Source organism: Xylocopa sonorina, chromosome 11 (genome assembly GCF_050948175.1).
Source record: "Xylocopa sonorina isolate GNS202 chromosome 11, iyXylSono1_principal, whole genome shotgun sequence".
In the NCBI taxonomy this organism is placed as follows: domain Eukaryota; kingdom Metazoa; phylum Arthropoda; class Insecta; order Hymenoptera; family Apidae; genus Xylocopa; species Xylocopa sonorina.
The window spans coordinates 10,481,858-10,506,633 of record NC_135203.1 but is presented as its reverse complement, the minus strand read 5'-3'; the positions used below and the strand labels follow the sequence as shown (position 1 = coordinate 10,506,633).

Genomic DNA, 24,776 nt, shown 5'->3' with positions numbered 1-24,776 from the left:
TTAGAAATCGCGGTAACTGTAAATGGTACGCAGGATTTCGGCGGAGCTGTTTACTTCTTCAGATACCGAGCGGTTTTCCGGGACATTTGGCGCCGCGTAGTCTATTACGGTCTTGCTTACGATTTTAGCTTGGCGCCGTGTAGATCATCCGAGGATCCTGATGGAATTTTTATCATACGCGCGATTTCTTTTTACGAGCAACACGCGATGCAACGATAAATTACCCATTGAATTTGTCATCCTCTCGATATCCGTTCTACTCTCTCTCTCTCTCTCTCTCTCTTCTTTTTTTTTCACTTATCTTGGGTTCTGCGCGCAATTCTAAACCAACAAAGTTCCGTTCCAATTTGATACACGGAACGCTCGCAGTCCCCAGTGTCTTCGTGTAACGCACGTACACCTATCTAGATCTCTTTTTCCGGTTAGCTCGAGCCGAGCCCTTGATTAAATAAATAATTAAAGGATCGTAGAGATCAGAATCGGCGAGAACCAGGTCGGCGAGCGTCCTACGATCGTTTAGGAGTAAGATACGAGACAACGTCGACGGTATGCCGGTGCCTCACGCCTTCAATTAACCTAATTAGCTATCGTCACGTACTCGTTAGGGACCGGGAGCACTGGTTGCCCGCCCACCGGCGATTCGTCGATTTTACCGGAAATCGTCCCGCGGAATTTACGCGGAGCCCTCGTTTCATTCCGAATAATCGCGAATAATCACCGTAACGCTCGCATCGCGCGCGATCATAAATCATCCACCCCTTTACTTTTCCCGCCCGTCATGCAAATGGCTTTTTTTCCTAAACAGAGAAACACCAAATAGATCGCAACCAGATCGCGATACGCGAATACAAACTTCCGCGACCAGGCCATAATTAACGAGAAATAGGCTCGCGAGGTTGTTGTTCGTCGAAGAGCGAGACGAACAACGCCTCCTCTGTACTTAATAACTACGCAACGCGACAAAAGACGAACGACGCTCCTCTCCGTAGCCTCGTCTTATTCTTACGCAACGAGATAGAAGACTCGAATGATAAAAACACACCAGGTAAAAAGCGAACCGCGTTGTTCGAACCAGCGACGAATCGATGGGACGCGATCGGTTTTCCCGGTTGGCGAGGAAAATCTCTGTTATCCGCGCAATCATCGGTCGTGGACGCGAATGCTCGCAGTCGATACGTTCTACCCGGTTGGTGGCTCGCGTCGCACGGTATATATCGATCCGCGGATTACGTAATTCGGTACGGAGCTTTAATGAGCGCACGAGCGGTGCCCGCGTGCCGATGACGAGGAGCACCGCGAACGATGACGGGCCGTCGTCCGAGCGACGACGAATACCGATCGTACACCGCGTTTTGCCAGCTGGAAATTCATTACGGCCCACCAACTACCCCGCGATCGATACTCCGCTCCGAAGGAGCTTCGAATCACGCGAATCTGCCGCGATAATAGACCTCGACGAATCTCTTCTTGCCAACATTTTCCAACGATATCAATTTCCAGAGCGTGTACCACTGGCTGTTGCGCTCCTCCTTGGGGGGGTAGATTTCTCGCTGCTCGAGGGATGCCTTCCGCGCCTACGACTCTTTCGCAGTCGAACTTTTGCGCGCACGCAAAAGGTTGTGAGAGGAGTTTGTAACTGGAGAAACTCGAGTGGAACTTGGCGTAGATGTTACAGGGGGTTCGTAACGATTTAATGGCAAAGCGGTTGTTCTAAAAAATGGATGGATAGAGACGTGTAGGAGCTGGTGAGATCGGTGAACGATAGGTTGCGACTGCGCGGCGTTGGAAAAGATCGTCGAACGCATCGTCGGCACGTTAATTCGTCGCTGGATCGGGCTAGAAGAGGATTCACCTTTCGCGATCATCCGATCGTCTGCCGATCGTCTATAGGATTAAGTCGTGCTCTCGCGTTAAGCGGAAAGCGAAGCCCGTGATTTGTAGGTCGTTTGATCGCATTATACCCGCGCTCGTGGTTTACGTAATCCCGGCGTTCGTTCGTGTGTAGCTGCATTTGTGCGTGGTCATCTCTCTCTCTCTCTCTCTCTCTCTTTCTCTCGTTAGAACGTATGTTTGGTATATACACACGTATCTATGCAACGTGTACATCGTAGTAGTCGCGCGCCAACGTTAACTTCGCCAGATTATAGGTTAGCTTAGATATCCACGACGATTGTCTTTATCTCTCTCTCTCTCTCTCTGCAGAGTTTCTCTGCTACGCCTCTCCTCCTTTTGCCCGATTTTCCGTCTTTACGATTCTGGTTGCTTCGCAGAGATTCGGCAAAATTCCCTCCTCAGGCGTTGCTCGAGCAATCTCTACCTGGCTCGGTTGGTGATTTCGGAGGTCGTGTTCGAAATCGAAACGGGCGTCGAGTAGAGTCGCTCGTGGTTGCTAGATTCACTTGGACTATGACCTTTGATCGAACTGGTCGGCGCTGAGATTTATAGGCCACTTGGACGGCAGTGCGCCTCGTCTATCGGGGACATTTCGTATCGTCGTTGCGTGGCGCGTTTCTATCGCGTAGTCAACAGATATCGCAGCGGTTCAATTAAATTCTCCCCACCTTAATTCGCGACACCGGAATCAGTTTTCCTCGAGGTTTTTTTCCAACCGATACGGTCGCGTAGGACGTGGCAGCGCGCGCAGGACGCGAAACAGGAGCAAGGACAATTTGGACTCGGTCGCGTCGGTTCCCGGGGCCGAGGAGAGGACACGGCGCCTAATCAAGGCTGCCACGGTTACCACGGCGATATCTTCGCAACGAAACGAATCGCGGCGAACGGGAAGTCGGCACGGTTCAGCCGCATTTCCGTCGAGGCGCGCGCGTGTCGGTGCGTGCGCTCGCTTCGTTCGGCTCGCGCGTCCATGCATACCGCAGTGGGGCCGTCTTCGCCGTTCGTTCTCGTCTCTGACCTCGTTTTCACCGTGGCTGTTGGCTCGACTAATCGGATGGTAGACGTCGGAACTCGCCCGAAGTTAAATTCCTCGCGGTTACGTCCGCCCGCGTCGTCGTTTTCCACGCGAAACGAAAGAAAGAAAAAGCTGCGCTCGTGTTTCTACGCGTCTCCGTCGAGTAGCGTCGTAACCATAATTCGCGATATACGCGAAATAGCGAAAGCGTCGTGTTAACGGCTCGGTGGAAACCGGTTCGATCGAGGCGCAAAAAACGTTGGCCAGTTTTCGCGGAATTAATTAACTCTTTCTAATGCGCGTTATCATCTGGCTCGGAGGTAAAAACGATAACTGGTTGTCACACGTCGTGGAAATGGTCGGGCCGCGGACAGTTGGTGTAATTCGAGCTGTCGTATCGAGCACACGGGCGTTCGCGTTATCTCGTCCGTTTGACGGATAAAGAAGGGAATGGAAAAATGAGGAAAGGGCGAAGAGGAGAGTCGCGCGCGCGCGAGATTCGCTTGCTCGTCGCGGAGATATTCCCACGGAAGGCAGGAAAGCTGCGTCTGGAGCGTCTCTCACGATATTATCGACGATCCGCCTGCCGCGAGTACGTATATCTGTATACCGGTTCTCGTTGTCGGTCGTTTGTCATTTTCCGTAGGACGGAGTCGGAATCTCGGATGGGGCGCGTGAACCGCGCTGGAACCGGGCATTGTTTACGCACGGCATTATATAAAGTAAATCAGGCTAACGTGCGCGAGTCGAAAACGTGCCTCGCCATTGTTCGAGTCGATAAAAAGAGCCTATCCATTATCGTCCCGTCCGTGTCGTCGATCGGTAGAGTCGCGGAGGACGGAACAGCCGAACACGTGACCGTTATTTCCTTCTGTCGCGGTTCTTCGGAATAACGCGAACACCGTCGTCGGATTCCAGTTCGATCGGTGAACAAATTAATTGAACGGCTAGGAAAAGTGTAGTTATCGATGAACGTTGGATTCTCTCGCGCGCGTAACCGCGGGTGGTAAATCTCGGCTGGAAGTTAAATGGAGTATCATCGAGATAACCGAGAGTCGATGGACCGCGAACAGCTTCGCGAGACCCGTGTCGAGCTCTCCAGATCGGTCTTAATGATTTTAATGTCCTGTGGGGGGAGCGATTCCAAGTCCCGGAAACGCGTACTCCTCCCCTCTCTAACGGCCGTTCCTCCACTCGTTCCATTTTCCCTCGCGCGACTCTCGTGCTTTCGATCTCCAACGCTCCTCTCTCGCCTCTCGTAGACGCTCGAACCGGAGGGAGGAAAAGAGTTGATGGCGCGCCTTGCCCCTACTACATTATTCAAATCTGTTGCGAGAAGAATGCCGGGGTGAATTTTAAGGGAATGAAGACGTCGAAGAGTGGCAAACATTCCCCCGTTCCGGCAGGTTCTTTGTCATTGCCCTCTTCCGTTTCCAGACTTTTGCAATTTCCTCCCGATCCTCGTCGTCTGCAAATTCGCCCGACTTCCACCGTTCGCCAATCCGGTGCATCCTGTAATGCCACTCCAACGACTCTTCGGCCACCAGTCTCTATCCACGCAGTTGCGAGTTACCTCGTCGCGACATAGGGCTAATCAAATTCCTGAAAAATTCACTCCTCCCCCTAAACGTGAATCGAAGGTGGTGGGAGGTTCGATCTGGTCGATGGAAATAACTGGCGATTATATAACATTATCTATCCGGTCGATCGGTTGGCACGCAACCCGGCTGGGTGAAATTAAAATGTGTTTCACGCGGCTCGCGATAATCCGAGCGCGAGAGAACTCGCGCGTTTTTCCACGCGTTATTAATTACCCGATCGGTTTTACTCGCGGTACTCGAGTCGGGCGAGCGTGGAGGCGGGTGGTGTCGTATGCCTTGGGACGCGTGCGTGACCGCGGCTGTACACGTGTGCATCGCCGCGTAACCCGTTGGTATTTAGCGTAATTTATTAAACCGCCTCCGTCGGGTTCTCCGGATCGCTTTGACCGTGGCAGAGCGCGCGCGAGGGGGTGGCTGGTGGGCGTCGGTGGCGCGCGCGGCCCGCTAGCTGGCTAAAATACAGAGAAACGAGCACACCGGGGGCCACACACGGCCCTCGCACACAAAGAGCGCAACCCTGGCTTTCACGGCGGGGGTGGTATGACGGAATCAATACCGGTGTGTGAGAGGGTGGGATAATGCGGCGGCTTGACGAGAGTTGTAGCTACTAAGGGTGGAAAGGGAAAGAGACAGACGGCGGGGACACGGGAGGGGTTGGAGGAGTAACAGACGGTGAAGCCGATGCCGAGGGCGGGGGTGCTGCTCGAGGAGGAAGAAACGGCGCGTACCGAAGGAGGCTAAGGGCGCGGAGGGAGAGGTACAAGTCGAGGACTAGCGGAGGAAATAAACAATGGGCTGGTAACCCATGTTCGGTGGTACACGCTGCTGGAAAATTACCTACGATACCGGATAATGGAGAGAAAGAAGAGCGGCGGAGCTGTGCCGCGGTGGTAACCACCTTCTCCGCGATCGGCGCGGCCATTCTTCTCGGCTTTTACTTTTTTTCCTTCTTTTTTTCTTTTTCGCGTCCCCTTTTCGCGTCCCCCCTCCAACCGTGCCGCGCGCCATCGACATTTTTCTTTTTCTCTTTATTGGCAAGTAATGATCACGAGCATTACGGCGGCGCACCTACCACCCGGGTCCATTTTTGCGCGCCCAGTCCCGGCACGGTAGTAATCCAGCGATCGCGTCGCAACGACGACAAATACCAGAAAAGGACGAACGGACCGCGTTGTTCGTAATTCGAGCGTTAAGCGGCCGGGGCTATCCGACGCATTAATTTCACCGCTCGGCCGGGAGGGGAAGAAATTACGCGGAAGACCGCGAGATTACGACCGGCCGTATAGATTTTCGCCATCGTCTACCGATCTTTTTATAATTCCCCCTACCCGATCCGGCAGGCCGCGTTTTTGTTTCCCTTGTCCGTTATACCGGCTATTTTTCTTTCCGCGTGGGAGGCAACGATAATAATCGCATTATGCCGGCCACTCACCGTTTTACATACACACCCCCGGCAGCCGCGTATTAAAGGGGGAGTCCGTTCTAAATACGTTAATTTCGCGGGCAAATTATTTGGCTCGCTCTCCTCGCCATGGCGAGGAGGAGGAGAAGCAGGGGAGGGGGTGTGGAAAAAAGAGTAAAACAACCGGCGGGAATATAATTGCGACGGCAATACCATTGTGCTAATGCATGCTCGCGCACCGTGTACAAATAATTCCCTGTCCCTGGGGGGAGAAAACTCTTTTCCGCGCTTTTCCATCTCCCTATTTCCCGCAGCGGTTCATCGGCGTGCAATCTCGTTTCTTTTTTCCTCCGGTTCGTTATAAAGCTCGGTAATCCGGCGATATCTTAGCTTCTTCGTACTCTCCGTCGCTTCTTCTTTCTCCGCCCCCTTGCCTCTACGTCTCGTTCCCTTTATCAGTAAAGTTCCAGAGGATGACTGCGCCCAGGTATACCGTCTCTCTCCCTCTCTCTCACCCTGTGTCTCCGTTCATCGGTTTGTTCTTCCGGTACGGTGCCGCGATCGATCCGCGTTGCATTTACCTCGTCTTCGACCCAAATAGTTTGGTACATCGAGGCCCTTTCCTCGGTATGCGCGTCCCGTTCGACGGAAGCACGACGGCGGGCTACCAGACTCGGGATGCTAGGGGGGTTAATTAATTGCACCCTTGGCACGAGTCCACCGAGTTCGAATATAGCCGTAGCCCTCGCTTAACCTCGCTAATGTCCGTCGTGAATTCGGGTAATCTCTCGTTTCCGCGCGCCCTTCTCGCGGTTCAGCCCCGCGAACGCGCGTCTCTCCCGATCATTTCCGATCCCGTAGGCGTCCGTTTCCAACCGACGCGATGCGTTCTTCGAAGACTCTAGTGTCAGCCGGCCAATCGATTCCACGGCAATCTGGTCGTTCAATACCGTTTCCCTTTGTGCCAGCGGTCGAAGAAGGCTGTGTGCCGGAACGTGCGTCTGTCCGCGGTGCACTTACACGGTCTGGGTAAAGGCGCGCAAGATGCCGCGAGTCAATGCACTCGCGCGGACCGACGCGAGAGGTCGAACGACAGACCCGTTCGCGTGGTTCGCGCTCTCGAGCGAGCGGAGACGAAGCCAATCGCGAAAGGGTTGAGGGAGGTCGGTGTCTATAGGTCGACGAGAAAATCGAAACGGGACGCGAGCGTTCCAGCTTCAACGAACGAACGAACGAACGAACGAACCGAGCCCTCTTTTTGTTACGCGGCGGTCCGTATTATAATCAGACTAGGATCGCGATTGTAATTTCATCGAGCCGACCTCGCCGCGATCGATCGATCGACGGTCCGTGACTACGTCCCGGAACGAACGACACCGCGTGTCGCACGCGCCTCGCCGCTATTTAATCGTACGCCGGTGCATAATGATCGCGATTGGTGGTCGGTCCACGTGCGCCGCGAAAACGCGAAACTGTGTCAAGTTTGTTCTCGCGTCCTCGAGCATCGATTGACCCACTGGCACGCGATCATTCGGAGAAACGAGGCGGGAGGAGAGAGAAAAATAGTCCTGGAGGGATCGAACCTATGGCCGATCGAGGTTCGAAATAATTAACAGGCGAGCGGTGCCCGCGTCGCGGAAGTGCACGTTAGCCTATTAGTTCCGGAGACTGATTCCTATTACTTAACGTGCTCGTCGTTAGGGCAGGGCTTCCTTCGTTACTGTCTACTCGACGTTAGGTAACCCGTTTCATTGGTGCGTCGCTCGTCCTCGCGGATGGACAGGAAATTGTCCGCGCGATTCGGTTTATCGGGCCCGGGGGGCATCGGGGCCGGATTACAAAGTATGTCATCCGCCGCGAAGGATGTGAATGACTCTATTTCGGTCGTGCACGAGACCCGATGAGAAACCGGTGCGCGCGGGCTATAAATACAGAGGGGAGTTGTGCGCCCGTTGGATCGGTCCCGGCGTAATTTCGTCCTCCCTCGTACTCCTCGGGTTTAGTTATGGACGTCTGGCGTCTGGGGGTTACGCAAGGATACCGAGTAGAAAGATTTCGAGAGAGAGAGAGAGGAACCGGCGAAGGTTGGAGACGAAGGAAAGGAGAAGATGAGAAACGAGGAAAGGGAGGAGAGGGAGGGAGGTCGTGTCTGTGCGCGAAATGGGGATGGTTGGAAGTGGCGAAGGGGCGCGACGCTCGCTGCGGGAGAGAACGTTGGAACGAGTTAAACGTGGGTGGTGGTTGGAGGGGAAAAAAGGACGAAGGATGTCGTCGCTCGGTCATGGACCGACGCGACGCGAGGCGACGCGAAGAGGAGGCGGATGGCGGTGGAAGCGGAGGAGTGGTTGGTGTCGTTGACGAGGCCGGCGTGGAAATAGGAGGGTGAAAAATAATCGCGGATGAGCGAAGCGCCGCCGATGGATGGAGGCGCGCGGGCTGGTACTTTTCATCCTGGGCATTACTGTGATTAGTAACTCCGCTGCTTGGCCGTGCTCTGTCATTCGTAATTTTTCTTCTCTTCGGGGTGGAACGGCGAAATTAAACCAACTACGACTGCGACGGGGAAACGAGCCGTCGACTGGCAAATATTTAATCTTTTAACGGTCGCGCAAACTGAACGCGTACGAAACGAACGAGAAAAAGGACCGTCCGTAGGAAAGTTCTCCGCGTCGTTGGTCCTAGCGACGTGGACAATGAGATATTTCATTGGCGAATCGACGGTGGCAGCGTCTCCCTTGGAGAGTACTCGGTAGAAACGGGGCGCGAGTCTAATTCATCCCGAGATTCAATTGAACGCGAGCCAGTTTGCCGACCGTTCGCTCTCCTCCACGGTTCATTGGATTCCCGGCTCGCCTTTATCGTCCCGATCGTCGATAGGGGTGCGTGATTTGCGATTACTCCGCGCGAACCAGCCTCGCGCGATGAGAGCCGTAGTTAAAGTCACGGACGTACCCGGTGGCGAGAGTTTGCACCAGTTTAGTAGCGTACGTACACGGTGGCATAATGACGAGTGGTCCGTTTGTTCCTCCTCGGCCACGATTACTAACCCTGCCGGAATATCTCGTACGCGGTTTACGTTCGACGCCGGACAGCTGATTTATCGGGCCGCCTCCAAGCGGTTTCGTACCTCTTGGATATCGCGAGACGCTCTTCGTTTTCGTCGCCCCTGGAATTCGACTCGATCCGGTTCCCACTGCGAAGGGGGAAAAAATAAAAAGAAGAAAATAACCGATATCCTCGACAATACCGTCGCGTCACGTTTCCCGCCTCGTTCGTTTAATTAGTCGTCCCGATGTTTCAACCCTCCGAGCGGGGGATCGAAGCCTGGGCTTTCGAAGGTAGGCAAACGGGGAGCGTGAAAAAGTTAATCAAAACGAACAGCGTCGTCGTCTTCTTCATCGACTGTCTCTTCTCCAGCCTGGCTCGTTGGAAGTACCATGTAGTTAGTCTCGTTTCAGAGGCTCGCGGTGCTTACTCGCTCGTTACGTAACTTATCCGTCAGCTGTTCGAATCGTTGACCGACGCGATTTAAATTATCGATCGGATGATCGGAGTTCGGTTGATTTTTCTTTCCTTTTTTTTTTTTACAATTACGCTTCTCCTCGAAAGCGTAGGCAAGCTACTCGCACGTAGGTGTGCATAGTAACAGGTGGTACTAGCAGTGTCCCACACACGAGCGTAATGCAGTTTAACGACAGCCATTCAGCTCTCGCCTCCTTTACCATCCCAGCTCTCTCTCTCTCTCTCTCTCTCTCTCTACCTCTCCCTCGCGTACACTCTCGCTTTCCATGGAAGTGTTTGAGAAGCTTGCCCCCGCGTATCGAGACGTCTCGAAGTGCTATCACTTCGCAAGGGTCATCGCGAGAAGACCCTCCTTCCAAGATGATCCCGACCAAACATCGGATCTCAGACTGGTCCTTACCGGATCCTCCGAGTCGTAATCCGCCGCGGAACTGCCGCAAACTGGTGCGCGTCTAGGATTCTCGTATCTATCGCGTCTCTCTTCCGTTCGTCGAGCGTACCTCTACAACTTCGTAGAAGAACAACAGCTGGAATTCGATCGAGGGAGAACGGAGGGAAAAAACATATCGTTTAAATTCGTCGCGTCGCAATGATATCGGAAGAGAAACGAAGCTTTTTAAGCGTGGAAATCTATTCCGCTCTGAAACGCGGCGACAGCAGCTAGCCAGCGATGTCGATGGTGGTGGAGACGGTGGTGCGCAGGATTTCAACGGAACGCGATGAACACATTTCATTTGAGGGAAACAAATGGAAACGTCTGGACGATGTTGGCCAGACGTTTCCCGCTGTCGGGAACACCGTGTCGGGCGTCAGCAAATAGCCCCAAAGCGTTCGTCGCGTTTTCTCTCCTCTGATCGCGCTTTTCCTCGCCCGCCCCCCGTCCCCGTCTCTTCCCACCCATCGAATTTGATTGCTTCTCGCGTGACAGCTGGGTAATACCTTCGCGGTCGTGCTCGCGGAATCCCTCTCGACGCGCGTTAAATACCCACGGCTATTTTTCTCCAGCGTTTACAACGTTGCGACAAGAGCGGAACGGGAGCAACAAAAATGCTCGAATATCGAAATTGGGGGAAACTCGAATAGCGCACCGTGTTCGCTGCTGGTACAAACGTTTTTCACAATTACGACGCGAACCATTTTGATCCGTGGCACGCGTTTCCGCGTGGTCTCCGTCCCGGAATCGAAAGGGAAGCGACGCGATTGTTCCCTGGCTCGAATTGAATTTGCGCCCGCGTTTACGGCGAGAAGAAAAAATATTTGTGGCAGACGCGCAATTAACTCGACGAGCTCCGAACAGCGGGACACAGAGGGTTGAATTGCTTACCTCCGCGAGTCGGAACCCCGACGAGCACGGGAGACGCAGTCGTCGGTCGTTTAATGCGAATTTTACATGCATAGAAGAAAAGGGGGTGCTCCGTGGGGGGTTGGAGCAGCCAAGAGAGAGAGAGAGAAAGAGAGGGAGGGAGGGAGTCGCAGGAAGCGATGCCGAGCACGTAGCATTTTAAAATGGAAAGGAGAGGCGAGGAGAACCGATGCGCGGACGACGACAGCGTTTCGTCCTCGCCGCGCGTAAAAGCATCTACTTTTTGCCTTTTCCAGTTCTCTCTCTCTCTCTCTCTCTCTCCCTCTCACGCTTTTTCCCGCCATTTTTCTTTTGCTCGATTTTCAACCCTTCCCAGCGCGTCTACCCGCCGGCTCGTGGCCGTTGGTCGCTTCTCCATCCCCCTTTCGATTCCACCGCGTTCCCTCCGTTCTTCCACGGTACGCAAAGAGAAAAGCAAACAACCCGTACAGCCCATAGTGTTTTTAATATTGCACGCAAAACGCAACCGACCGTGCGTCATAAGCCTCAAGATGAATCCGCGTGGAATATCGTTTACCAGTACGGCGAACAATCGAACGATTCTCTCTGTCCATCCTAGCTTTTTTTTTCCCGCCAATTCACAACGATCGTTTTTTATTTGTCGCGCGAAAATTTCAAAGCAATACGCAGCTCCACTCGAGTTTTCGATCCTCCTCGATCATGGTTCAAGCACGGAGGCGCCACGCGCTGTTTCTCGCGACAGTTCGATCCGGGGGCAGTCGCTAATAAACGCGCTAATTAACGCTCCGCCTCGGCGAACGCGCGCCACCGCGGCCGAATCGAACCAGCCACGGCTCCCGGAGTCTTCGCTTCATAGGGCAGCTGATTAATTACCGGTAGCGTAGCCCTTTCGCCACCAATTTCACCGGCCATCGCGATCGCTCGACTGCGTTCAGCGTTCGTTCAACGCTGCAAAAGAAAAAAGAACAGAAGACGATCAAAAAAAAAAAAAAAAAAGAAAACAGAATGGAACTGGTTTATCTACTATCTACTACCGTTAGGTTCCGCCGATAGCCGCGGCTCGATTCCTCTCGTAATTGTTTGCTGCCTCTCTATCGGACGCGCCAAATAGACGAACAACGCTGGCCAGCCGAAGTTTTTGCCGCCCCTCGACTCCTGCCCGTAATTAGGACGCGAACTTTGTTAGAACGAGGTCGTCGAATCGTTCGAGTCTTGGCTTTGGGTTGATTGGACGGTTTTCGCGAAACCTATCCCTCGTTCTATCGGCTCCTCCGTCCTCTTCCGCCTCTTGTTTACTGTTATTAAACATCGACGAGTACCGCGTCGTTGAAATTCATCCGCGCGCGATTGCCACCGCATCGATCTCTGATACGCGGCTCTCCTCGGTATCGACGGGATTCCAAGGACTCGAGGAGAGCGTCGGAGCGGAAATCGGAAAGAACCCCACGCGAGATCGTTCCTCGCGGTTACATCCCCTCGATCCACCCGCCGGAGTATCCCCAGCGCGGTGTGTGACGTAATCGTTTGCTTTCGATTACACACGTCCGGAGGAACGATGATTTCGCCGCGTGCAACGCGTATACGTGTGTATACACGGTGCTCGGTTGGTGTATTATTTCGCGGCGGAACGAAGCTTTCAGCCGTGGAGAGCAGCTGTCAGATGGAGGCAGCCGACTGGAAAGAGAATTTCTGAGAGAGGCGAACGGAGCCAGTGGTAGTCGGTTTGAACGGTCGGTAGCTGCATCCACGCTATCTTTGTTGCTCGTTGAAAGCGGCAGGAAGAAGGCGCCGTGTATATACGTGGGCACCCGTAACCTCAAACGAGACATCCACCTGCCTCGTTGAAATCTTTGCGGTTTTTTCCTTCCCTCTCCTACTACCCACCCCATCCTTCGCGACCCTTGCCGGACCGTTAACCTTTTTCGCCTTCGTATCGGCTTCTGCCCGGTTAATTAGTATCCGCATTCGCCGCTGTTTCGTTTGCCGATGAAAACCTTCCGGATACGAATGTCAACCGCAGCAGGTTGCGCGGAGGTTCGAAGGTACTTTGGTTGGTCCTGCAATTTCGTCGCGGTTTCATCGCGACGTCGCTTGGCCAGTGTGCACTTTGTACGCAGTCGACTGATACGTCGTAGTTGCAACGTCTAATTTAACGTTTCTGCGACGCTTTATTCGATTTTCCGAATCGGAGGGTAAAGAAAGGGTCCGCCGAATGCTCGTTCCTCGCGAGGCGATCCATCGATGGATGCGCGTTCCTCTTTTCTTTTTACTCGTTACGCTCGCCCTTCGAGGCCGCGTCCATTACGTTTTCATGTATGCGTACGCGCATACGGGAGAACCGTGGAGAGGACGCCTAGGTAAGTCGTTTAAATCCCTGTTCATCCCCCGGACGGTATCGCGACTCCGACGATATTTCATCCCTCGCGGCGCTGCAGACCGTTTCCGCGCGTAATATCAAAGGGAACCTCGAAAGGCAGCCACGAAAGAACAGAACGACCGAAAATCCTCTCGAGCAAGAAACTCTTCTCGCGCATCGGTCCTCCGGATACCCCGGCGTCCTCTGTTATTTCAATTCGTTACTCCTCGGTGCACCCTTTGGACGATTCTCCTCGAGAACTGGATGCAACAGCGGATTTTACTCCCCCACCCTTTCCAGAACTTTTTCCATCTCTCGTGGACTGTACGCGCGAGACGATCGAGGATCGTCAACTTCTTCCCTGGCTGGTTTTCCTTGGCGAACGTTTTCGGTTGGTACTTGTTGATTAACGAGTCGCGAGGTTGTCCAACTGATCCGGTTGCCTTTGTCACGCACGGACGCGACGGATGAAATATCGAAGGACCATTCTTTTCGCCAAGACAAACACGTGGACAGATGGTAATTAATAGTCGATCTTAAGCTACCTACGCTCTTTCTTCGTCGACGACAGAAACGAATTCCCTCGCGACGTGGTAAGAAGCTTACCAGGGACGACTCGTCGGTTTTTTTTTTTTTTGGCGGATCTAGCGCGTCGCTCGCAAAAAGGCCACGGGTTCCGGTCGAAAATCTATTTAGGAAAGTCGAGCGTGGTCGGAAAAGATCGATCGTAAGTCAACCGCGACGGTGTTCGATGAAAATTCGCAGGGCGAAGGGAAAGTTGGCCGCCTCGGTGTAATTTATATAGACATCGTGGCGCGCGCGATACGGCTGCCAGTGGTGAGCGCGATATAGATGCCACCCGGGTAATTTCTGTCGCGTTGAACTCCGAGCGTGGCAAAGGGAAGATTGATAACCCACGGGTAGATTCTGCTGGCCGGCTCGAAACGTAACGCGGTAAGAAACCGCGCTTGGACGACTTCTTGGCGATCCCACGAAACCCTTCCCCACCTCCTTTGGATTCCTTTCTTACACACCAGCAGAAGTTGAATGGGATCGAGGATCGTTTGATATCGCAATCGAGCGTCCAACTAATTTACAACTAGTTAGTCGAACATCGCGGATACGGTGGAGTAGCTCTCTCTCTCTCTCCTCTTCGTTATTTTCCCTTCGCGGTGGTTCGATGAAAAGGCACGCCGCACAGTGTACACGAGCGGTTGCTAATTTCGGAGCGCAGGCACGAAACCAAATTTTCTCGCGACGCGTCACGACGACGCGGGCTAAGCAATCTTTGGCTATGCTTTACACACGTACGAAAGCGTTATTCGTCGCGTCCGCCGCTTGCCAACTGCCGAGGCTCCGCACACACACATACACACACACGCACGTCCACTCTCTCGCTCTTTTTCTCCCCGTTTTACTCGCTTTGCTCCCATTTTCCTACCGCATAAGGCTGCCGTTAAATAAAAAAGTTTCGCCCTTGCAGCGACAGCCTTCCGCCCTCGCCCTCGCCGAGTCGGGCGAGGCTGACTTATTTTCCATCCCCCACTGGTTCCCAGAAGAAATCTACGCGCGGCATCCCTGATTAAAACTCATCGGACGTCCACTCGTTAATTCGTTCGGATCGGCTGTTGCAACTTTTTACGCGCGGACAGATTTGTCTCTCCGCGCGAGAGAAAGAAGACGCGGCACGGCGAGAAAAGCATCGTCGAACGTGATCGAGCAATTAGCGGGTCGTGGACGGATCCGCTGATTGTTCTCGATTTACGGTGATTCGGCGGTCGGACGAATCTCGAAAGCGGATCGATTCGGGGACGCGCGGTGTCGTGCCCGTAAGTGGATCAAAGTGGCCGGTGAATCGCTTTTATCCATTCACCGGAGGAATGCGCACGAACCGAGGAACGCGTGCGTGGGCGTGTGCGTACACCCTCGTACGTGCCAGTTGAATGTGTTCTCTCACGTGCCGGAGACTCGGTCCCACCGCCGGGTATTTAACCATTCCTCGCTCCCACGCGAAACAAACCCTCGATCCGTTCGCCAGAAATCGGATTCTCTCTCCCTCTCTCTCTCTCTCTCTCTCGAGGGTCGCCGCGTCTCTATTGGCCGGACCGATCGGAGATTTATCACTCGTCGAGACCGAGAAATTTACGATACCATCCTTCCCTTCGCGTGGCTCGATCCCTCGAACCCTCGCGATACGTTCTCGTTAGCCAGCAACCACCGTGGCAGGAATTTGCGTCGCCGCCGCGTTACAACCCCCTACGCGCGCATCCACCGTTTTACGACGCTTTAGTCGACGATGCTTTTATCGCTCGACACGTCATTTTATCGCGGTGCGCACACGGGAACGGGAACGATTAGAGAGGAAAGAGGCGACGACAGAGAGGGTCTCGATGGAAGGCGAGTCCCTGACCTGGTCGCGTAAGCGTGCTGTCCCCCTCCGTTCTTTCCTCGGCAGCTTCTCGCGAGGTTGCGTTTGTGTCGTCTCTCGACTCGCGGATCCCTCTCTAACGCGTAATTAGCTATCGATCTTTACGTATTCTCTCCGCGGTGGAACGAACGATTTTGTTGGAAAACGATGGGCGCGCAGTAGCAACGGTAGCCACGCGCCCTAGCGATCCGGCAGAAAAAGGGCCACGGTGCGAACAACCGTGCGTGATTTATAGCGCGGTCGTTAATCACGTTAAGCTTCCTCGCTGGGCCTCTCCGCCTCCTTATTAAACCGCGATTCGATCTCATTGTTCGGCCAAAGACAAAGGGGGGCAGGGGATCGTGAAACCGCGCGCGCGAGCTGTCTGTCTGTTATATTGTACCGCCGCTCGACAATGTAACTAGCGCGCGGCGGCACACGGGGTCGAACACGAATTTCTCCTCGCCCACCGTCGTAAACTTGCCAGCCGCTGTTACGCCGCATTAATTATTATCGCTCGTACGTACAAGTGGCCGCGCGCGAACATCAATTCGCACAGTTTTCCCTGCGAGACCGAGGACGAGTCGAGGCTGCTGGACCGATTCCTTTTTTTTTTTTCGAGCTAAGACGGCGACCTCGATCGAACGGTTACGCGTTCCACAAATCTCTATTCCGGCTGGCGTTTTCGCGATCGCGGTTACCTCGTCCGAGCGATTGGAAAATTGGCGAAAGATCGATGCTGAAGCCGAGATTCCTCTGATTCCAGGTGAACCCAGACGCCCGGGACAGCGCGACGCAGCAGATCCAATCGAAGCTAGGCAACTATTCGCTGGTGAAGCATCTCCTGGACGAGCCTAAACGACTGATCGGCATCGAGGGTGTGCCGCCTAGCCCAGCCCCGTCCCCGTCGCCCTCGTCTCTTCGAACGAGTTCCAGCTCGGTAGCCGCGAATTCCAGGAGCTCGCCGTCCTCCCAAGAATTCAAGAAACCCGGCGGGCCAAGGACGGGCGGCTCGTCCTCCGCCTCGTCCTCTTCCTCCGCCTCCTCCACCTCGTCCACCTCCTCGTCCACCTCATCCTCGTCGACGACGACGTCCACGTCCTCGAGCCATCAACGAGGCGGCTTCGTGAAACCGGCTGACGGGAAGCCGCCGTACGGCGGCAGGGGTGGCTACCCCGGGCAACCGGTGGTGAAGCACGGGGGCAACAGCAACGATCATCGGAGCCACGGTTTATTACCCGCCAAAGGACCGCCCCAGAACTCGCCCGGGAACGGTACGCTCGTTGGCAATTCGAATATCGGGAATTCCAGCGGCAGCAGCAGGCTTCACAGTGTCAGCAGCAGACTGTCCAGGTTACCTCTCGATAACGTGAGTATCGATTTCCATTGTTTCGCGGCGAACGCCACCCCCGACCCGCGGTCCTCTGGCACACGCCGCGCTCTCTCCCGTACGCCTCCTCTCTTCTGGTTCTTGTTTACACGAGTAAAACGTCGTCGTCGACGCCGCCGCCGCCGCGAGTACGACGCTGGTGTGCCACTCCTGGGATACCTTGGCCACGGGGTCTCCGTGGATTCCGTGGTGCCCCGCGGCGCGGTACCACCCTCGCGCCCCTAATCGCTTTATCAACAGCTATCCGATCAGGAGAGCTTTTTTATCCGGTTTCGCCTTGCCTATTTATTATTAAACTCGCCCTGTTGCACTTGTTGCGCGATTTCTATCTATCGAATACCCGCTGGTTTTTATTTTATTTCCTTTGCTTTAACTTGCTTCCGTCGACAGTCTTGTTATCGGGCCACGGTTCGCTTGAAACATTTGCTCTTGCCAATACGCGCGTGATCGAACCGACGCGGCAACGGATACCCGTGTCGTTCGCGTGGACATCGACAAACACGATCGATCACACGCTCGCTTTGACGTCGGCACATCGATGTTTATCGTCGTTTGTGGTCACCGATGATTCCTGGCCAGCGAACGGTGTAAACGCGGAAAATAGACGCGGCGACGGACGGATTCGAAATTGGTCGAAGAAACGTGGTATCGCGCCCGATCTCTCCTCCGCTCGAACCGGGGGAAGAGGATCAACCGAGGATCCCGGATATTAATCGGCCGCGAAGTGACAATAAAGAGGTTATTACCGACTATCGCGTTCCATCGCGCGAGCCAGACGTAACGCTCTCTGTTCGACGAGAAGCGTCGCGGCGACAGGTTCGTTGACAGGAAACGAATTGCTTTTCAATGGAAATCCCGCCGGAGGAGTACACGTGACGGGGGTGCTGCGGGACGACTCGGAGGACCACGAAGAAGGGGCGAGTTTGGACGAGCCCTATTACGCGTGACTCCTCGAGGTGCAAATTTCATTCAGATTGACTATCGATCGAGTCCTCCCGGTCCTCGAGGGTGTCTCTCTTCTCCTCCTCGCGTACTTATACAATTAGGGTTGGCTGGTAGAAACGCCGACGTCCTCTGTCGGTTGAACCGTAGTCGAGAAAATTGATTCCCCTACTGATTCCTTTGCCTTTCTTTTTTTTCTCCACCTCCCTGTCTTTCGGCTCGTTCGTTCGTCGTTCGTTTTCATCCGCGAAATTAGCTCGGAATTACGCGCGACACCGTGGAAAGGCGAGAGAGCCGTGGGTCGAGACGCGTCCTCGCGTTACTAACACGAACGACGCGCGATCCTCTCACGCGTTTCTTTTTCATTCTCCTCTCTCATTCGCCTCGCGATCGTCTCGTCTCCGTAGCTCTCTCTCCAGTGACGCGTCCTCCGGCGAACAGTCACCCCGCGCAGAGCCACCACCTTCCGTCAGCCCGTTTCACCCCTAAGCTTTTTAGCCTTCCAGGTCCACGCATTTTCCCCCCCATTGTCTCCGCGCTTTTCCTCGCAGCAATGGCTACTCGACTCGTTCTGCTCGTAATGGGCGTGCGCGTCGCGCCGCGACCGCTCTTTTCAACGCCTCTTTTCCTCGAGGAAGAGCGAGCCGAGGGTGTTGATTAATGATCGCTCGAGAGCTCGTGATAAATCGCGGAAAGGACGCCGCGAGAGTTTCAGCCTCGTCGAAACGGAATCGTTTTAATTAACAGTGGCGTGCGTTATCGTCGTTCAATTATATCGACGCGTTACCCGGAACAAGGGACAACGTCGCGAGTTCACGGTACCGAAGGAAAATCCGTTTACTTTATACCTCGCTTTTCATGCTCTCTTCTGCCTTTCCCTTCTTTACGTTTCTGCGTTCTTACCAGTCAGTGATGCGAACCCGTGGTCTCAGCGTACTGTTTCTCGGTACGATATCGTTATTTCCACGTAGTTTAAGTGCGTTCGAAATGCGTCACTTTGTAATGTTAATTCCCACGTCGATAAATCGAACGCGATAACGAACGCGACGCCCTTATCGTCGCTAATAGCCACGTACACACGCGTACACGGATCTCGAACTGGAAAAACGACTGGCTGTTAATCGATACGCTCCGCTCTGTTTCAGGGAACGAACTCGAGGCCCGGTCCCACGGAGAACTCGGCCGATGTGGAGAACATTCTGAAGGTGAGTGTCGTCGGTGAATTCCAATTACCGTTATCGCGGCAGTTTTTCCGCGGGATCTCGGGAACGGGACCCGCGGAAGCGTTCAGTTTTCTATAGGGGGTTGTGGCCGGTTCCCAGCGGCGAACGTCCAAGTTTACCCTCGCCGCCTGGACGTCGCTCGAACTTCGGCTCCGGTCGATAAGCCAATTTTCTCGCCGATACAACGCTATCTCTCTCGCGGTCATATCGTGGCTGTCGTTCAACCGAGTCGAGCCGCCGTTTTGGTCTGGCCGTATCGGCTTTCGTCACCGCTGCTCGAGCACACAATTTCGCACCCCCACGGGCACCGGGAACTTTGTCGCCGGTTTCGTTAATGGGAACCAGCCATGCGGCGAATCGTTCCTTCCGTTGCGTTCTTCTTCGCGGAGACGCGCGTTTCGACGAAGTCGAACGATTTTGTTCGAAGTGCCAGGGTTGTTAGCCCTCTCGTCGCGATGGAAAGACGAGTTCGATCGAAGGCGAAACTAGTGGTCCAGAGCCCCGCGTCTCTGTCGGAGCGAGGTGTTGCTAGGATCATCCAAATGTCGATTCATTAGTCCCGACGCGATGCAGCTGGAACGATCCCTCCGCGGAAACGAGGTGGTCTAAGCAGTGGTTTACACAGCGGAACGACGTTCCTATTTATAGAGACCTATCCTTGAGCTGTACGTTCGATTCGTGCTATTTCGAGCTTGTAAATCCACGGGCACGACCATGAAACTAATCGAAAGTTTGGCCAGCGGATCGATGATTGCCGGCGAGGTAACAAAGTAGTCGACTTTCCTCGCTCGACGTCCACTCTTCGAAACTTGCTCCCCGTTGTTTTTCCAATTTCACGAGAGCGAGCTTTTTTTTCTGCTCTTCGCGTTCGGTTAATTTTGCGACGCGAAGTGCCTTCGATTCGGTTCGTTCTCCATTGGAGCGCGATCTTGTTCGCGTCTGGATCGACGATCGAATCGAGGCTTCGATCGTCGATCCTGCTCTCTCACCGGTTCGAATTTCAATCGTTCAACTTACTCGAAACGACTGCGAGGCATCGCTGTCCCTGTGGCGCTGTTGCGTTACACGTGCCCGACGATAAAGGGATTCGACGACAAAGAGCGGCGCGTGGTCGCAGATCGATGACCTCGCGGGAGGAGATAAGGCTCTATCGGTTGGTCCCTTCGACAGTTCCACCGCAGAGTCGCATTTATAAGGGCCGGAACGGTTTAATCCGCGCGCGCGATGGTAGACGAGGGCGGAGAGGGACCTCCCTCGGACACGTAACGATTTGTCGCGCGTTTCACGGGCTCGATTCCATCGACGCGGACCGTTGGACGCGATACACGGTTGCAATCGGGCTGATAAACTGCCGGCTGACCCAGTTCCGTTCTTGAATAGAGAATAATGACGACGCGGGAATAGCTGGCCCGCCCGTGGGAGTCTGCAAAGTCCGATCTTCCGAGTTAGTAGCGCGCGCGAGATGTCCGGCTTGGGCCAGGGGATGGACGGACCCCGCCCACCGTTTCAACCCGTCGATCGTCCGTGTAACGAGATTTTCGGGTAGAACGGGATCGGTAAAAGCTGTCCGCGGCTACGCCCGGATCGAGTGTTAATTCATGGACACGGGTTAACACCGATTATCAGCGAATTGATATCATTACGGGGCTGCGATATCGCGACAGGCACGATCGAGTGGCGAGATACCGCGGCGTCGTCCCTGTCGCGTCGATGGGGACCGATTAACGCTTGCTCGATGGGCTCCGCGGGTGGTGATCCTTCCTGTCGAGACATCGCTCGACCCTGCGACTTCTGCGAGGGTGCGCGGGGTCTCTCGAAAAATCAATAACCGCCAGTCAAGCCGTGGAAGAAGTATGGAAAATTTCTCGAGTTTAGAGGAGAATCGATAGTCGTTTAAAAGTTGGAGAGTCGGACGCTAGGCGATAGACCGCTTTTCGATCGTTGGAACGTTCGTGATCGCGTATCCTTAATTCACGCCTAAGCGGAGAGAGATACGTACGACCTTTTCTGTTAACCCTTTGTCCACCGCGAGCGACTCTACAGTCACTGGCCGTTACTGGCGGTCGCATTTTAGGGAGCCAGTCGTGCGATGAGAAAAACGTTATTTAACGCGCGCTCGTACTCGTAGGTTACATTAGACAATTTAATATATAAACTAGCGTGACAACGCGCAACACGCAGCTCGTACAGCTGTATTATACGATTATACCGCGGGCCAGACGGCAGTGGTGAAAGGGTTAATCACCACCGTGATAGAAACACGCGATCTTTTATCTCGATATCTTTACCTTTCCCTCGCCGCTCCGTAACGGTAAAACATTGGAAACATTTTCCATGAATCTTTGAACGTTTGACGTTTAATTCGTCAGGCAGATAGATAGATAGAGAAAGAGAGAGAGAGAGAGAGAGAGAGAGAGGGAGAGGGAAAGCAAAGGGTCAAAGACTCTGAGATTCGCCGCAGAAACGGAGCATCCGTTCGCTTAGTTTCCGTCGAGAGTCGCCGTTACCGTTCCCCGGGCTTTTCCACTTTCAGCGCGAATTTATGACGATACTACCGGGCAGTCGTCAGCGTTGTAACTCCGCTCTCTCTTTCTCCCTCGCTCTCCCTCTTTTCCCGTCGCATCCGCCTTCCTGCAGACTGGCCTGGCCGTTTGGTATAGAAGCACCGTCGAGGCCCATGAATTATTCTCACGGCTCTGCCCGTGGGAAAATACGAGAGTTGCGCCAGTAGGCATCGTAAATGCGGCTGCTAATTGCGCTCGCCGACGACGACCGGCAGCGAGCGGGCGAGCGAGCGAGCTCGCGCGACCGCCTCCTGAATATCGCGTTCTTTCGCCACCGTTATCGTCCACCCTCGGACCCATCACCACCACCACCACCACCACCTACACATCTTTCCGCTCCGTCCCCGCGATTAATCGAGAGATTTTCAACTTCCATTACCGGACGGACGAGCGGGCACACCCGCGGGGATATTTAGGAGGCGAACTCTCTTGGCCGGACGATCGCCGTTTCGCTCGCGGGCTCGAGCTTTTTCCCTCAGCTTAAATTCGATTCCCGTGTATAGCGCCACACCGTCCCCGCACACCCTTCTGCCCACGCCATCCCTATAAATCGTGGCTAATCCAGTTTTCGGCCGCGCGCACGGTTCGTCGCAGTAACGCGCGTTTCGATTCGGCTGCAGTCCGATCGCGTTTCTCCGCACCTTTCCAGCCACCCCCGTACAGGACTCGCGACCGCATCGATTAACCGTGCCGCGTCCAGAGAAGACAATCGGCACGGAGTTTCTAATAGAGTGAACTCTGGAGGTCGATCGAGTTAACTCGAGGCTTCTGTCTCTCGCGAACGCTCCACCCCAAGCTGCAACGTTACTACGTGTATCGAAAAAACGGAGTATCGACTTTGCTTACGGTGTTTTATCGAACCCAAGAACTAGTCGCACGAAGAGGGTCGGAGCTGAGAATCTCGGGTCGAAGGTCGACAGACCCCACAGTCCGTAGAACTCGGGGTGCCTTTTGTGCCGCGTTCTAACGTCCCGCGTGACTAACCCCCCAACAGTTGGTCAGCTTACCACTTTCGAGCTGGCTATGAGCGACTCGAGGATCCTTGTCGGAAACGTATCGCCGTTTCGATGGAACTTCTCCGTCGAGATAAATAAGTAATGAGAAGAACGGCTGCGTTTTACCCTCGCGAGTCCAACTAAGCTCGACAGGGGTGCGGAACTCGAGATGCGACGAACAAGAGCGATTCCGCGGAAACTCGCGTTACGAAATAAAAATTGAAATACGCGTGCGTAGCCCTCCCCCCACCGTCTGCGGGGGAAATCCGAGTTCCGTGGCGCGTTTATCGAATGGAATATTCGACGAGGATAATATTTATCCGGGCAACAGAGAGCCGGCTGGTCGACGTTCGACGGTTCGAAAAACCGTAACCGAAATAAAAGATTGCATCGCGAACGATGGCGGTGTCGGTGGGCCGTAAATTCGCGGGAAAAGGGGTCGCCGTCGGGGGGGTGGTGGCGAATAAAAGTACCGGCGCGATGTATCCACCACCCCTACGCGGGGAAATGGGAAGCGCGTCGAACGCGACGCGGCGCGATCGATCTGCTCGATTTCGCCGCGCCTCGACGGTGCCATAGAGACCGCGATTTTCGCCGATGCTCGTTGCCGACGATGGAATCGATGGTCCTCCGGATGGTCCATTAGAGACGCCCGCGCGCGTACACCGGCTGGTGAAGAGCCGCAAATACGATTCCGCGAGTTTCAGCGCCCACCGCCGCGTCGACTATCCGGTAACGGGTCTCCGCGATCCTCTTCCCTCTCTGCGTGCTCCGCATAATTATCGACGCGTCGCCGCGGGGAAAATGCTCGTTCCGTCTTCGAGGGACGCGATCCTCGCGGATCGCCCCCGCGCGATCGTGAAACGCGACGATAAACGAGCAGTTTCACCCAGTTCTCGCATGACTACGCGCGATATTCGCCGCTTGCCATCGTAGGGCAGCAGCGAGCTGCGAGGACAACGTACCCGTTCGATGGCTGGGTTCTTTCATCCCGAGTTCTTTCACCCCTGGCCGAGGGACAGCTTTTGAGTAAATAGCCCTAGCCGCACGACGATACATGCGATTTTCTTGTCTGGCTCGTAGTCACGCTACGGATCACCGTATACCCCTTTGTTCTCTCGCCTGTTAAGAATAAATAATTCAGCGGCCGTCGCGAGGACAGACTATCTTATCGTAGCCGGTGGCCGGTTTTCGAAATTCCTCCTGCAAGTCGGTCTCGACGATCTTGATCGAAAGACGCGAACGAGCGCGGTCGAAGCCCTCGCAGGGGTAGTCCTTCATCGTGGAACGATACGTTTTCACTGACAGCTTCCGTTTCATCGGATCCGTAGAGGTGTCGAGGTGGAATCGACGCTAACACTCGCGACTGTTCCGTGCTCGTCGCGAATAAAGCGGGGCTGGTAGCGCGTGTAACTGGTTCGCGCGAAATGGTGTACGTCCCTCGAAGAGGGTGACTCAGCCCTCGGAGAATTCTCTCCTCTTGGCAAACGTGTCGAGTCCTTTTTCGTTCGGCCCTGTGCGTCGTCGTCGTCGTCGTCGTCGTCGTTGCTCGCTGGGATGCAAATGGACGATCTCGTACGCGAGTCACGCGTGTCTCGGAGTTGCACACGGTCGAGCGGGAATAATAAGTCGCGATTAACGATGCCGGTTCGTTCCGTCTCTTTCGTTGTTTTCCCTCTTCTCTTTCAGTACCTTCTCTCTTTCTCTCTCGTCGTTTTTTTCTCTCTCGACGACCGTGGACGATTCCGCGTGCGAATCGCAATCCAATTCGATCGCGTTCGATCTTCTTCTGCTGCGTCCCGTATCAAAGGTCACGATTCTCGATGCCAGTCGGTAGTAGCCATCGCGAAGGTCTCGTTCTCCATTTAATCGACGACCACCGTCGATGATTAAAAGGGAAGCGGTCCGAGCGAGTGGAAGCTCGCGCGGAGGAGCGAAATGTGGAGCGGAAAAATATCGGAACGTTAACCGGTAACGATGTTCCGCCGTGCGTTTCCGCTCGAAGGATAACGCTGGCATTGCCGTTCACCGTTATATTCACGACGCGCCGCGTTACATTATGCATGATCGTGGAGCGATCCCGCTGCGGTTGCATTATTCTTTCTCGCAGGGCAACCTATGTACCTACGTGTGTACGTGTAA

At 54.4% G+C, this 24,776-nt stretch overlaps 2 protein-coding genes across 2 annotated transcripts in view; one reads left to right on the top strand and one right to left on the bottom strand.

The window, feature by feature from the left end:
* The window catches only part of Lilli (AF4/FMR2 family member lilliputian), a 112,506-nt gene that overhangs the window by 50,800 nt on the left and 36,930 nt on the right, over nt 1–24,776 (top strand). Inside the window, exons 4-5 of the mRNA XM_076904116.1 lie at nt 16,287–16,889; nt 18,998–19,057. Of these exons, the coding sequence (XP_076760231.1) occupies nt 16,287–16,889; nt 18,998–19,057 (663 nt within the window). The remainder of the gene's footprint in view (nt 1–16,286; nt 16,890–18,997; nt 19,058–24,776) is intronic.
* LOC143428867 (putative RNA-binding protein EIF1AD) overlaps nt 1–24,776 on the bottom strand; it is a 117,119-nt gene that overhangs the window by 92,291 nt on the left and 52 nt on the right. The window lies entirely within an intron of this gene.